Source organism: Rhinatrema bivittatum, chromosome 6 (assembly GCF_901001135.1).
Source record: "Rhinatrema bivittatum chromosome 6, aRhiBiv1.1, whole genome shotgun sequence".
NCBI classification, from domain to species: Eukaryota; Metazoa; Chordata; class Amphibia; order Gymnophiona; family Rhinatrematidae; genus Rhinatrema; species Rhinatrema bivittatum.
This window is the reverse complement of record NC_042620.1, coordinates 143,554,950-143,570,812: the sequence shown is the minus strand read 5'-3', so window position 1 is coordinate 143,570,812 and position 15,863 is coordinate 143,554,950. Positions and strand designations below refer to the sequence as shown.

At 45.4% G+C, this 15,863-nt stretch overlaps 1 protein-coding gene across 1 annotated transcript in view; it reads left to right on the top strand.

Annotated features, from left to right (window-relative positions):
* The window catches only part of LOC115094659 (3-hydroxyisobutyryl-CoA hydrolase, mitochondrial-like), a 66,599-nt gene that overhangs the window by 31,802 nt on the left and 18,934 nt on the right, over positions 1-15,863 (top strand). The window contains exons 3-4 of the mRNA XM_029607909.1: positions 11,511-11,651; positions 13,727-13,811. Coding sequence (XP_029463769.1) covers positions 11,511-11,651; positions 13,727-13,811 — 226 coding nt within the window. The remainder of the gene's footprint in view (positions 1-11,510; positions 11,652-13,726; positions 13,812-15,863) is intronic.

The window sequence follows — 15,863 nt, the reverse complement described above, 5'->3', positions numbered from 1 at the left end:
TACACGAGATCATTATGGAGTTGCTGCTGAGGACTTGGAACACCCCCTTCACGGTGCCTCCCATGAATAAGAAGGTGGATGGGGTTTACCTTGTCCAAAAGACTGCTGGATTCGATAAGTGTCAGTTGCCCCACGGTGCTGTCGAATCCATCCTCGAGGGCCAAGTGCTCTCTGACCCACTCCTCTGTGCCCCCGGGGAAGGACCATAGAGTGTTGCTCTTGGAGGAAGGTGTTCCAAGGCGCCATGCTTATTGTCCAGATCGCTGCCTACCAGCTCTATGTGAGCCAATACTCGCAGGACATCGGAAAGCTGGTGCAGGAGGTGACTAGCAGCTGCCTCAAACAGCAGCAAAATGCCCTCATGTCGTTGGTGCACAAGGGTTTGGCGTGTGGAGAAAACAAGGTCTGTGTGACCTACGATGTTTATGAAACAGTATGCAGCGGGAAATAGTGCCTGCAGTCTGGCATGGTGGCGGGCCTCAAATCTCAGACAAGAGGTACAGGATACGGCTCCGCTGACGTGCTGGACACTAGAGAGAATCTCTTTGGAGATAGGATGCTGGGCCCAACTCTGGGACCGTCATGAAACCCTTCAAACACCTCTCCCACCAGCACTCCGAACCCATCATCCTCATCCAGGAGTCTGTAGAGGGCCGGGAAGCCCAGGAAGTTTTTATTTCTCCAAAGGAAAGTAGTATCCTTTGCTTCTTTGATCCCTTCCACAGCATCAGAGTTCCCTGTGACCATTCCAGGCAGCAGAGAGCTCCCAAGCCCCTCAACCAGCTCCTCAGTCCAACTCAGAGGATGGGGTTTTGACTGGGTCGTAGGAAGAGTAAGCCAGTTGCCTGTACCCAGGATGATGGACCCTCCAGTCGGGGGCAGGCTGCAGTTTTTTTGTGAACCGGTGGCCCAGTCTAATCTCGGACCAGTGGTTTTGTCCATTGTCTACCAGGGGTTCCAATTAAATCTATTGGTGTGGCCACCAAATTGCCCTCCATGCCCATTTTGGTGGTCAGTAGCCCATCAGGAGGTGATACAAAGCGGAACTCTTCTCCCTCTTAATGGCTAGAGCGGTCGAGTCTGTGCCACCAGGGCAAAGAGGGTGGGGATTCTACTCCAGGTAATCCTGATTCCAAAGAAAACAGGACGACTTCATCCTATCCTATACTTGCGGGCCTTGAACAAGTTCAAAAAACCCCCAAAAGTTCAAGATGGTTTCCCTGGGCAACTTGATTCCCCCCCCCCCCTCCCTTTGCAAAAAGGGACTAGCTATGCTCCCTCGACCTAAAGGACGCATACACCCATATCGAGATCTTCCCCAGTCACAGGAAGTATCTCCGATTTGTGGTGGGAAAACAGCATTTCCAGTATCGGGGGTTGATATTTGGACTTGCGTCTGCCCCACGGGGCTTCACAAAATGCCTGGCCATGGTAGCAGCACACTTCCGCAGACTGGGAATGCATTTTTCCCAGATTTGGATGGTTGGCTTGTCAAGAACACGTCTCAGGCAGTGGCCACCTGATCCATGTACTTGACCATTCGGCTGTTTGTGTCATTAGGGTTTGTTCTCAGCTAAAGTCCCATCTCAGTCCGTCATCTTAAATGGACTTCATTGGAGCCCTGCTAGACACGGCTCAGGCCAGGACTTTTTTGCCATGCCAGAGGGCTGTTGTTCTGGCGACTATTATGACAGAGGTGCAACAGAGCCAGCAGGTATCATCCTGGCACATGTTGAGACTGCTGGGTAACATGGCTGCGATCTTCCATGTTACTCATTAGAACATAAGAACCAAGGGTCCATCAAGCTCAGCAACCTGTTTCCAACAGTTGGCCAATCCAGGCTATAAGTACCTGGCAAGTACCTAAAAAACCAAGTCTATCCCATGCTACTGATACTAGTAATAGCAGTGACTATTTTCTAAGTGAACTTGATTAATAGCAGGGAATGGACTTCTCCAAGAACTTATCCAAACCTTTTTTAAACCCAGGTACACTAACTGCACTAACCACATCCCCTGGCAACAAAGTCCAGAGTTTAATTGTGCGTTGAGTGAAAAAGAACTTTCTCCGATTTAGTTTTAAAGGTACTACGTGCTAACTTCATAGAGCGCCCCCTAGTCCTTCTGTTATCCAAAAGAGTAAATAACCGATTCACATTTACCCATTCTAGACATCTCATGATTTTAAACACCTCTATCATATTCCCCCTCAGCCTTCTTTTCTCCAAGCTGAGCAGTCCTAATCTCTTTAGTCTTTCCACATAGGGGAACTGTTCCATCCCCTTTATCATTTTGGTTGCCCTTCTCTGCTCTTTCTTCGGTCAGCTATATCCTTTTTGAGATACGGTGACCAGAATTGCACACAGTATTCAAGGTGCGGTCTCACCATGGAACAATACAGAGGCATTATGACATTTTCCGTTTTATTCACCATTCCCTTTCTAATAATTCCTAACATTCTGTTTGCTTTTTTTACTGCCGCAGCACACTGAGCCGATGATTTCAATGTATTATCCACCATGACGCCTAGATCTCCCTTAGCATGTCTACATATGTGCAGAGCCGAATGGACCCTGAGGGCACTGTGATGCTAGGGCAGTCAGAGCCTTCAGGATTGCATTCAGGTCACCCAGTCTCTCTGGGTCTCTTTGTCCTAGTGGTGGGTACTCTCCAATCTGGAACGGGGGATTTCCTTTGAGTCTCCCTACTTAAATTGTGCTAACCACAGATGCATCTACATTAACTTGTTCAAGTCCTTTCATGATTTTGTAGACTCTTGTCATATCCCCCCCTCAGTCGTCTTTTCTCCAAGCTAAACAGTCCTAACTTCTTTAGCCTTTCTTCATAGGGCAGCTGTTCCATGCCCCTTATTTTGGTCACCCTTCTCTGCTCTTTCTCCAGTGCAGCTATATCCTTTTTGAGATGCGGTGACCAGAATTGCACACAGTATTCAAGGTGCGATCTCACCATGGAGCAATACAGAGGCATTATCCTCTATTTTATTTGCCATTCCTTTCCTAATAATTCCTAACATTGTTTGCTTTTTTTTAAATTGCTACAGCATGCTGAGCCAATGATTTCAATGCATTATCCATTATGACGCCTAGATCTCTTTCCTGGGTGGTAACTCCTAATATGGAACCTAACATTGTGTAACTACAGCATGGGTTATTTTTCCCTATATGCATCACCTTGCACTTGCCCACATTAAATTTCATCTGCCATTTGGATGCCAAATCTTCTAGTCTCAGAAGGTCCTCCTGCAATTTATCACAATCCGTTTGTGATTTAACTACTCTGAATAATTTTGTATCATCTGCAAATTTGATTACCTCACTCGTCATATTCCTTTCCAGATCATTTATAAATATATTGAAAAGGACCGGTCCAAGTACAGATCCCTGAGGCACTCCACTGATTACCCTTTTTCACTGAGAAAATTAACCATTTATTTCTAATCTTTTAACCAGTTTGTAATCAAAGTCTCATGAAGGACTTTGCCAAACACTTGCTGAAAATCCAAATACACTACATCTACTTGTTCACCTTTATCCACATGTTTATTAACCCCTTCAAAAAAATGAAGCAGATTTGTGAGACAAGACTTCCCTTGGGTAAATCCATGTTGACTATGTTCCATAAATCATGTCTTTCTATATGTTCTGTGATTTTGATCTTTAGAATAGTTTTCACTATTTTTCCTGGCACTGAAGTCAGGGTCACCGGTCTGTAGTTTCCCGGATCACCCCTGGAACCCTTTTTACATATTGGGATTACATTGGCCACCCTCCAATTTTCAGGTGCATAGAAACATAGGAATGACAGCAGAAAAGAACCAAATGGTCCACCCAGTCTGCTCAGCAAGCTTATGCCAGATCTGCTTCTCTGTGCAGGTTACCCCCATACTTATCAGATGCTGTCTGAATCCAGTTTCCCTTTAACCGTTGCCGTGAAAGCAGAGAGCAATGTTGGCGTTGGAACAAAGTATCAGGCTTACAGGTCGATCCAGTAAGGCCGCGGTAGAAACAGTGCGGTAGTGTCAGGCGCACCCTTCCTCCCCGCACGCACAGTTCTCTTCACTAACTCCCCGATACTCTCCTCTAATCCGCATGCAAATGCATGCCGCGGCTTTAAAGCGGTAGGGAAGGGTTATGGCCGCGTAACCCATTTTACTGTATAGGCGCTTAATACAGCGCCTATACAGTAACCAGGGTGCGCTGGTACCCTGTCATTTCAAATGACATTTGAAATGACAGGTACCAGGAGTGTAAAAATCAAAATTTTTAAATACCTGTCGGAGGGCCGCGTGGGGTCCAGGCGGCTGGCGGGATCTGGGGGGCCCGGTGGTCGCGTGTTAAATCTAGGCCGCGGCGGGTGGGCGCCTGTTCCGGGCGGGCGGGGGGTGGACGTGCGTTAGTTTCAGGACGGCCGCGTGGGTCCAGGCGGCCGGCGGCGGCGGGAGCCGGGTGGTCGCGTGTTAAATCTAGGCCGCGGGCGGGTGGGTGCCTGTTCCGGGCGGCGGCAGCTGGCGGCGGGGGGACCGCGTTAGTTCGAGACGGCCGGCGGGTGGTCGCGTGTTAAATCTAGGCCGGGTCCGCACAGGCGCGCATTCACTGCCGGTGGGGGCTGCCTCTCCCGGCAGTGAATGAATTCATTCATCCAGGCGGAGAAGCCGGTGGTGAAAGCAGCCGGCTCCTCCGCCTGATGAATGAATTCATTCACTGCCGGTGGGGGGCCTGCTTTCCCGGCAGCCCCCACCGGCAGTGGAATGAATGCGCGCCTGTGCGACCCCTGCGATTCGGCGCTCAAGGCAGTCCACATGCCGTGACGTCACGCCTTGAGCGCCGAATCGCAGGGGTCGCACAGGCGCGCATTCATTCATCCAGGCGGAGGAGCCGGTGGCGAAAGCAGCCGGCTCCTCCGCCTGGATGAATGATTCATTCACTGCCGGTGGGGGCTGCCTCTCCCGGCAGCCCCCACCAGCAGTGAATGAATGCGCGCCTGTGCGACCCTGCGATTCGGCGCTCAAGGCAGTCACATGCCGTGACGTCACGCCTTGAGCGCCCAATCGCAGGGGTCGCACAGGCGCAGCATTCATTCATTCACTGCCTGTGGGGGCTTGACGGGAGAGGCAGCCCCCACCGGCAGTGAATGCGCGCCTGTGCGGGACCCGGCCTAGATTTAACACGCGACCGCCCGCCGGCCGTCTCGAACTAACGCGTGTCCCCCCGCCGCCGCCGCTGCCGCCGCGCCCGGAACAGGCGCCCACCCGCCCGCGGCCTAGATTTAACACGCGACCACCCGGCTCCCGCCGCCTGGACCACGTCGGCCGCCTGGACCCACGCGGCCTTCCGACAGGTATTTAAAAATTTTATTTTTTCTTCTGACAGGTTTATGTGTCCCACATCATTACATTTTCTCGATCATCTCTGTATCGCTTTTTTTTAAAATTGTGTTTTATTGTTTTGAGTATCTTAAGCTGGTGTCGATGGATTTATTACTAGAACTCACAGTCCTAACTCCTACTAGGGGGAGGCGGTAAACTAACACGTTACGGCCGCGGCAAAAACAGTGCGTTACTAATGAGAGAACCTGAGCGCGCGTTACGGTATCGGAGGGGAATAGCTAATTCCTTCATTATACAGCTAATTCGTTCATTTACATGCCGGGTGCGGGAAGGGTTACGCGTCTGGTTTTAAGAAGCACTACGGATGCGCAAAATTGGAGACTGTATCGCTGGTTTGCCTTACGCGTCCGAATTGTGCGCAGCGAGCTCGTTACAGACGAGAAATCTTCAACTGAACTTTACTGGATCGAGCTGTTAGTGATTAAGGGTGGTAAGCGCCGCATCAGTTAGTTACTCCATGTTATTTTTTCCCCAACTGTAAATGTCAGGGCCCTAATTGGTAGCTAGACTGAATCCAATTCCCTTTCTCACTGTTGTTGAAGCAGAGAGCAATGATGGATTTGTATTAACAATATCAAGGCTTATTTGTTAAGGGTAGCAACTGCCACACCAGAAATTTACCTCCATGCAATCTTTTCTTTATTTCTAGCCTTTAGGGATCCACAGTGTTTATCCTATGCCCCTTTGAATTCCTTGACTGTTTTAATCTTCACCACCTCTTCCAGAAAGGCCTTCCAGCCTTTCCATGAAGAAATATTTCCTGACATTGGTTCTGAGTCGTCCTCCCTGGAGTTTCATTTCATGACCCCTAGTTCTATTGATTTCTTTCCAATGGAAAAGATTTGACGATTGTGCATAATTTAAAACCTTTCAGATATCTGACAGTCTGTATCATATCTCCCCTCACCCTCCTTCTCCAGGTTTGTACATATTCAGATCCTTCAGTCTCTCCTCACCAAGTCTTCCAGTGCTGACCCCTTGCCATTTTGGTTGCTCTTCTTTGGATTGCCTCTATCCTGTCTTTATCCTTGAGATACGAGCACCAATATTGAACACAGTACTCAGGTGAGGCCCCACCACGGACCTGTACAAGGGCATTATCACCTCCTTTTTTTTTCCTACTGGTTATTCCTCTCTCTGTGCAGCCCAGCATTCTTCTAGCTTAGTATCGCCTGTCACATTGCTTTCACCATCTTTAGTTCATCTACCTTATAAATGGCTCTGACCGACGGCCTGCAAATGCGCAGCTAGAGAGCAGCTCTACTGTGCCTGCGCGGCGAGCACGTTCGGTCAGAGCGGAGTGTGCCCGAAAAAAAAAATGGCGCTGGGTCCTTAGGAGCAGGAGCGGCGGCGGCGAGGAGCAGGAGCGGGAGGAGCAGCAGTGGCGGCGACGAGCGGGAGGAGCAGTAGCGGCGGCGCACGCGCAAGGGAGGGAGGGACATCCCCCCCGTCTGCCGGTTGTGGATGAGCTAAAAGGGGAGGGGATTGAGAGAGGGGGAGTGAGTGAGGGGAGGGAGGAGAGAGTGAGCTGAGGGGAGGGGGAGAGGGAGGGAGAAGAGGGAGGGAGGGGAGGGGGAGGGGAAGGAAATGGACCAAAAATTTTTTTTAAATGTAGCCCGTTGTTACGGCTTGTCATACAATATTACACCATGGTCCCTCTCTCACTCTGTGCGCATTAGTCTTTCACTGCCTATCACATAAAGCTCTTGAATTGCCGCACCTCAGATGCATGACTCTGCATTTTGTGGCATTGAATCCCAGCTGCCAAATCTTCGACCACTCTTCAAGTTTTCTTAAATCACTTTTCATTCTCTCTACTCCTTCAGGCATGTCCTTTCTGTTGCAGTATCATCTGCAAATAGACAAATTTTACATTCTATCCCTTCCGCCAGGTTACTCACAAAGATATTGAACAGAATCTCTGTGGCACTCCATTTAACACTTTTTCTTTCTTCAGAGTAGGTTCCATTTACCATTACATGCTGTCTCCTGTCAGTCAACCATTTTGTAATCCACACCACTACCTTGGCACCCACTCCCAAGCTTCTCTTTTTGTTCATGAGTCTTCTTTGTGGGACCATATCAAAATCTTTACTAAAATCCAAGTAAATCACATCGAGCGCTCTTCTCTGATCCAATTCTCTAGTCACTCAATAAAAAAAATCAATCAGATTTATCTGACAGGACCTTCCCTTGGTGAATACATGCTGCCTTGGGTTGAGGTACAATGGATGATTTTAATGATACCATCTGTTCCAGGTGATTTGGTACTCCATAGTTTGTCAATCTGGCCTACTACATCTTCTAGATTCACGGTGGTGAACATCTGACCTATCACCCTTGAAAACCATTTCCGGAACTGGTATCTCCCCAACATCCTCATTACTAAACACAGAAGCAAAGAATTAATTTAGTCTGTCTGCAATGGCCTTATCTTCCCTAAGAGCCTCTTTAACCCCTTGGTCATCTTAACGGGTCAACTGACTCCCTCACAGGCTTCCTGCTTGGATATATTTTAAAAAGTTTTGAGTTTTTGCCTCTACGGCCAACTTAATTTCAAATTCTCTCTAAGCCTGCCTTATCAATGTTTTACACTTAACTTGACAATGCTTATGCCTTTTCCTATTTTATTCAGATGGATCCTTCTTCCAGTTTTTGAAGGATTTTGTTTTTTGGCTAAAATAGCCTCTTTCACCTCACCTTTTAACCATGCCGGTAATTGTTTGCCTTCCTTGCAACTTTCTTAATATGTGGAATACATTTGGTTTCGCTTCTAAGATTGTGTTTTTAAACAATGTCTGCCTGTAGTACACTTTTAACCTTTGCAGCTGCACCTTTCAGTTTTTTTTCTTATAATTTTCCTCATTTTATCAAAGTTTCTCTTTTGAAAGTTTTGTGTTAGAGCTGTAGGTTTATATATTGTCCCCCTTTCAGTCATTAGTTCAAATTTGATCATGTTATGATCACTATTGCCAAGTGGCCCCACCACTCTTTCACCAATCCTGCGTTCCACTAAGAATTACATCTAAAATAGCTCCCTCTCTCCTTGATTCCTGAACCAATTGCTCCGTGAAGCAGTTGTTTATTCCATTCAGGAACTTTGTCTCTAGCATGTCCTGATGTTACATTTACCCAGTCAATATTGGGGTAATTGAAATCTAAAAATATATCAAGGAGAGTCAACACAGTAACCCAATAGGAAAACTGTAAACAAAAAAGGGGAACTGAACTTTAATTCAAAATATTGCCGTCACTATAGGCAATATTTTGAATTAAAGTTCAGTTCCCCTTTTTTGTTTACGGTAATTGAAATCTCCCATTATTACTGCACTGCCAAATTGGTTAGCTTCCCTGATTTCTCTTAGCATTTCTTCATCCATCTAATAATTTTGGCCAGGTGAATGGTAGTATACTCCTATAACTATACTCTTACCCAGCACACATGGGATTCCTTCCCATATAGATTCTGCTGAGCATTTAGTCTCTTGTATGATCTTTATCCTATTGGACTCTATGCCCTCCCGGACATAAAATGCCACAGCCCCACCAAGTTGATCATCCCTATCATTGCGATATAATTTATACCCTGATATAGCACTGTCCCATTGGTTATCCTCCTTCCACCAAGCCTCTGTGATGCCAATTATGTCAGTCTCATCATTTGCTGCTATACACTCTTAACTCTCCCATTTTATTTCTTAGACTTCTGGCATTGGCATACAGACATTTCAATGTGTGTTTTTGGTTTTGTATTAACAACCTGCTTTTCAGTTGATAGGGATAATTTGGAATCCTTTAGTTAAGGTGATTCTTTACTTGTAGGAACATGGACTCATTTTGCTATTATTGGAACCTCTCTTTTGAGATGCCCTAACTCTCCTGTTTCATTAGTATCCTTCAAAGATACCTTCCTCCAAACCATGCACTGCTGAGTGACTGACGGCTTTTCCCCTTCTTCTAGTTTAAAAGCTGTTCTATCTCCTTTTTAAAGGTTAGCGCCAGAAGCCTGGTTCCTCTCTGGTTAAGGTGGAGTCCATCCCTTCGGAAAAGATTCCCCCTTCTCCAAAAGATTCTCCACAAAACTGAATCCCTCTTCCTTGCTCCATTGTCTCATTCACGCATTGAGAATCTGGAGCTCTGCCTGCCTCTGGGGACCTGCACATGGAACAGGGACCATTTCAGATAATGCTACCCTGGAGGTTCTGGATTTCAGCTTTCCATCTAAAATTCTAAATTTGGCTTCCAGAACTTCCCTCCCACATTTTCCTACGACCTTAGTGTTCACATGTCCCATGACAGCCAGCACCATCTAAAATCCTATCTAGGTGACGCATGAGGTCCGCCACCTTCACACCAGGTAGGCAAGTTACTAGGCAGACTTTGTCCACCAGCCACCTAAATATCTTCATTTCTAATAATTGAATCACCAGCTATGACGGTCAGCCTATCCCTTCCCTCCTAGGCATTAGTCCTGGGAGACTCATCCTCGGTGCGAGAGGCCAATGCATCACCGGGAGAGCAGTTCCTTCTACAGGATCATTTCCTGCTGTACCAGAGTTGCAAAAAAAATACTTAGCCCACAGATGTTTCACCAACCCAGAGATGGCATGGTTGCAAGGGGGGGGGGGGGGTCAATATCATTTCACAGGTCCTCATAAAGGGTTAAAATTGCTTGAGAGCTGAGACTGTATCTTCGCAACACTTCAATCTAGGGCAATCCAAGGAGGTTTATCCACGGCCGAATGATACACTGTGTGCAGGATCTGTGGATGGCTGTGGGCTGTACCTAGGAACATAAGAACAGAATTACATAAAACATGGCACATGGCCATCTTAAAACAGTGGCCTATCCAAAGTCACAAGTACCTGGGAAGTACACTAGCATTGGAAAGATCACAAGCTAATATTCTATTTTGATTAGTAGCAGTTTATGGACTTCTCCTCTAGGAACTTATGCAAACCTTTGGTAAACCCTGTTACACGAAACACTTATGCTCTGGGAGTGAATTCCAGAGGTTAATTGAGTGAAAAAAACATATTCCTCCGATTTTGTTTTGCTTACCTGTGCCTGTGCATCCGTGTGGTCGGCAGGGCCCTCTTGTCTTCCATCGTTATTGGTTTCCATGAACAATCGCCCTCCATTGTCTGGCAGTCCTTAATCTGGCATGCACATGCAAGAGAAAAGTCAGCAATACAAAGAAGTACAGGGATTCCATGGTTTCAATGGCAGCAAAGCCTTCACCAACCGTCAGCTATCGCTAGCCCTTGTATAATAACACCAGGGATGGGGCTGTGCAAAATTTCAAATGTTAAAAACTCATTATGGATGCACATTACTGCATGGGGGGCTAATAGCTAATGATGGAATTAAAATGGAATTTAAATACAATTGGCACTACCTTTGGGATGCACTAGTTTGCACGCATGTTATGGACTTGCTAATACCTTTATCGCAAGGGACGCTCATTTCGCACGTCCAAGCACGGGCTAACTGGTGTGCTAGCCTGAGCTCACAATATTGCATCTACCTGCATATCTCTAGCTTACTTCCTTGGCTAGAGCACAGAATCCTACCAGGAATATAATGCTTAATTGTATCTGCTAAATAAGCAGGACTTGAAAGGACAGTGGCAGCCATTGTTAGGGTTTCAATAAAGAGGAAGTTCTTTTTCAACCTGTTAAAATTGGTAAGATAACTTTTTTATTCCTATTTATATTGCACTTTGAGGAGATTTTTACTATTTAAAGGCCTTGGAAACATCTCAGATTAGGCATTCTCTTCATTCCAAATATAAGTAAATTGGGAACAATCCTTATAATCCCCAGGCAGACAAAACAAAAGAGTGGATATAAAGAAAGATTTTCAAAACAGTAGTGGTGGCCATAAGTAAAAGTTGCATACCTTTTTAGTCCAAAGTATAATGAGAAAAAAAAAGAGAGTAAGACAGAAAGAGGAGACCTTGGAATAAAGCCTGAGGCTGAAACAATAGGGATAAGAAAGAAGCAAGTTGGACAAGCCAGTAGTATTGTTTTCGGTGATAGGTTTGCAGATGCCGGGCTGCATGATTCCAGCCTCATCTGTGCACTGTATTTCTGCTGACAGGGCATGGCCACCCACGGAGGTTCAGAGGCAGAGGTTCTCATGGAAAAGACTGGCTGTGCTGGAGTCATAACCCTGAACAGACCTCAGGCACTAAACGCGTTAAACCTGTCCATGATCCAGCGGATTTATCCACAGCTAAAGGTTAGTTTCATTTTATCCCTGTACATGTTCCCGCAAACAAAAACCTTGTCTGTCATTTCCTTTTTGTAACACAGACTAGATTTCACTATAGAATTAAGTTCCTTTCATCTTGGAAGCAGTTGAATGTCCACTGTATTTTGCTTCGCTTTGAGCTAACAGAAACTCGAAATCATATACTTGATGTAATGGACAAGGGTTGGGTGCCCGCCCAGTCCCTTACTTTAGAAGATGCATAGTCCTGTGTGTCATTTGAATTTGAAATGGTCAGCCTCTATGAAAGCAACACTAAAGGACCATAAGAGTCTCATTACCTGGTAAAATATTCCAGCAACTGCATATTCCAGTGTTGGTCTCCCCTCCCCCCCCTTTCTCATGCCATACAAATAATCAGGCCAATTAAAAAAAAACAAAAAAAAAAAAAAAACCCCGGGAGAGCCGGCGCTCTATGTTAAGCGCCCGCTCCCCAAACACGCGCCCAGGCCACCTCTCCTGGGTGCGTGATTCTGTATTTAAATTAGGACCCGTGCTAATAAGGAGGCGCTAGGGACACTAGGGCATCCCTAGCGCCACCTTATTAGTGGAACCTGATGCTTCCACTAACAGCCAGGGGTTCGGAAAACGGACACCAGCAAAATTGAGCGTCCATTTTCGAACCCGCGACCGGCGGGCAGATTTTTTTTTTTTTTTTAATTTTTGGGGCCTCCGACTTAATATTGCTATGATATTCTGTCAGAGGGTGTACAGAAAAGCAGTTTTTTCTGCTTTTCTGTTCACTTACCCGATGCCATCAATGGCTAACGCCTGCCTTTGGGCAGGCGTTACATTCAGTATTTCGGGGAAATAACTATTAGGCTCATCAACATGCATTTGCATGTGATGAGTGCTATTAGTTTCGGGGTGGTTGGCCGCGTGTTTTCCACAAGCTATTACCCCCTTACAAAATAAGGGGTATAATAGAGTGTCTAATATGTGCGGCCAAATGGGGGCTAAACAGTGCGCACTGTTCTGTATCGGCCTGAATGTATGGCTCACCCTCACACCCTTTTTTTTTTTCACTGCCTTTTTTATACAATGATCAATGCCCTTTTCAAGGGTGGAGGGCAGTTTAACCCACATAAATGAGCTTTTAGATTGCTCACCCTATGCGCAGGTAAAAGTACCCGGGTATGTCAGCAACAAGTATTCCTGGGGTGGGGTTTAGATGGGGGAGGCATTTAATGTGGGTAGCTTGCTTTAAAGTACTTGCACAGAAAAAGCAGGAGTAAATACCTGTGGGTAATTTTCATGATACCATAATCAAAGCAAAACTACCTGCGTACTTTTACTTTGATTATTTTGGCAGACTAAGCAGGAAAAATTACCTGTGGGTAGTTTGATTATCTACTCCTATAATAGTAACCCAGTCAATAATCGTATATTCAGATACCGTACTGAGCTCATTTTTCACTGACCCGATGAAGGGAGTATAACTTTGGAAAGCTATTCACAAATGTATTAAGTTAGTCCAGTAACTTGTTGGTTGAACTTTCTACATATCTATGTGGGTCATTATGGCGACTGGGCGCTTTATTTAAAGAAAGTATTGAAATTCAAAATGCTGTGCGCTTTCCCTGCTTCCCCAGTTGCTCCTTGGCTCTTACAAAGTCCAGTCCATGCACAGGCCCTAAGTTTATTGTGCTGTTCCATTGCTGTCCAAGTGCAACTCTGGAAGACCAGAGGAAAAAACACAGTATACCATTTGGATATTTTTTTACCATTTCAGAATATTTCATTTTTTCCCTACAGCTGTATAGCACAATTGAATTTAATTGCCTTTAGCATAAAAATTGTCACCACTTGGCTGGTCCTGCACTCTGGTTAATTAATTTCCCTGCCAGACAGTATTCTTTACATGATGAAGCTGCCAGTGTTGGTTATCTGGAGTACACACTGTCTCAGGATTATGGTGTTGGGGGATTTTCTGTACTTGGCATCACATTAAATATTTCAGTAGGCAAGCTGATTGCCTCAGGTTTTTGTTCTGTTTTGTTGCCTTTCTGTGTAATTTAAAATCTGTTTTGTTTTATTTTCACTAGCTATGGGAAGATGATCCTGAAATGTTTTTAATAATTATAAAGGGAGCAGGAGGAAAGGCTTTTTGTGCAGGGGGAGATATCAGAGGTAAGGACTAATGACCATTAGTAATTAAAACTGTAAAAATCAAATAAAGAGAGACCATTTCCATTGGTTTGTTTGATAAGAGTACCTTACATCTTTTTATATACAAGGAATTGAAAATGGTAGGTGGCTGCTTTTTCTCAAGGACAAACTTTGTCCTAGCCAGTACAGAAAACTGGGTGTATGCTCCAGGTTGGATTTAGGCATAGACAACATAGGGGCATGCACCCAAAACCTGGGCCACCTCCTGCTGCTTTCTGATTTTCAGGGGCAAAATTTCCTGTCCATGGTCTTTGTTGTTGATACTGGGCATTTAGTACTCTGAAATGTGCCAGATTAACAACACTAGAAATTGAATTCTTCCATGTATTATCCCCAGGAGTGGTACAACAAGGCAGCATTAGTGCTTTGCCATTGTGCTTTAACTCTGCTCTGAGATCTCTGCTGGTGAGATCTCAGCAGTTGCTATGCCTGGGCAGTTTTTGGCACCTCAGCTGAGACTACCAGCAATAGGGCCAATTCATACTCATTTTCAGGGTAGTTTTAGTAATGTGAACACCTGTCTGCTGGGAACTGGACTGAGACCACCAACTCATTTCATGTAAACTATCTTTTAAGTTCCTTATTGACCTGAGCAGGATTTGAACTGGCAACCTAGAGACAAAAGACTGTCTAACCTTGAGCCTTCCACTCAGAGGAAAAAATCTTTTTGATGGAAAGATATATTCTCTATAGTTTAGACCCAGAGAGGTATCATAAGTCCTTTCCAGTCTTGATCCAGTTCCTTGCAGAACCTGTTGGCTTGTCTTCCAAGGTTCATGTAGTTATTTTTTGATGAGTCTTCAGTTTCCAGTTCATGAGAGCTTTTCTAATGTATAATGTACGTGGCTTTTCTAATGTCTAATGTACGTGGATAAATCACCTCAATCACCTAATTGTGAAACTTTTCTCACCACGCTTAAGTATATGGGTTTCAACCAAATCATTAAGGGTCCAACACATAAAGCGGGACACACTCTGGATTTAATCTTCATAAACGAAAGTCTTAACCCTGCCTCATCCACGACATGCTCCCCAATCTCTTGGTCGGACCACCGTTTGATCTCTATAACTCTGAAAAACATCCAACCCACTCGCCAACCGATACAAAAAACCATGGTCTAATTCAGGAAATTATGCAACCCTGACACCATTAGACCACTATCAACAGCACTAAACAAACTCGACCTTTCAGATGCGGACTCAGCCACTTCCTCCTGGATCAAGATAACTAAGACTATTGCAGACCTTACTTGCCCTTTAATTACCAAAGACACTCTCTCAAATGAGAACAACAGGAAACCCTGGTATAACCCTCAACTTAAAACCATCAAACAAGAGCTTAGAAATAGGGAACAGATATGGCGAAAAAATCCATCCCCATCAAACCAGGAGGCGTACAAATCTCTCATGCACCGCTACCGGATATCCATCCTCCAAACAAAGAGAGATTTTTACTCTCAGAAAATCCACAACTTCATTTTCGACCCTAAGCTTTATTCTCTCTCGTCACGACACTCACCAAATCCTCCCCCCAACCATCCCAGACAATCAAGCCGCCAGCAAAGCCTCAGAGCTAGCCACATACTTCAAGAAAAAAATCACTGATCTGATCACCAATTTAAATGCCAATAAGGGTCCTCTTCCTCCTCCCCCTTACTCACCTCATATTCATCGGAGCTCAAATCTAGAAAACCTTGAAATGACTTCCTCCTTAGAGATTGAAGTAATCCTTAAGAAGCTTAAACCAGCCTCACACCCTACGGATCGATCCCGGCCAACTTACAGCCATCCCTGAAACAGTCACCAAACCAATCGCTGACATCATCAATTGTTCACTAACACAAGGCTCTGTTCCAGACCCCTTGAAACTCGCAATTCTTACACCTCTTCTGAAAAAACCTAATCTACCTCCAGACGACCCTGCCAACTACCGACCTATTGCAAAACTCCCCTTCATCTCCAAAATCCTAGAAAAAATAGTAAACAAGCAACTGTCGGATTACTTGGACGATA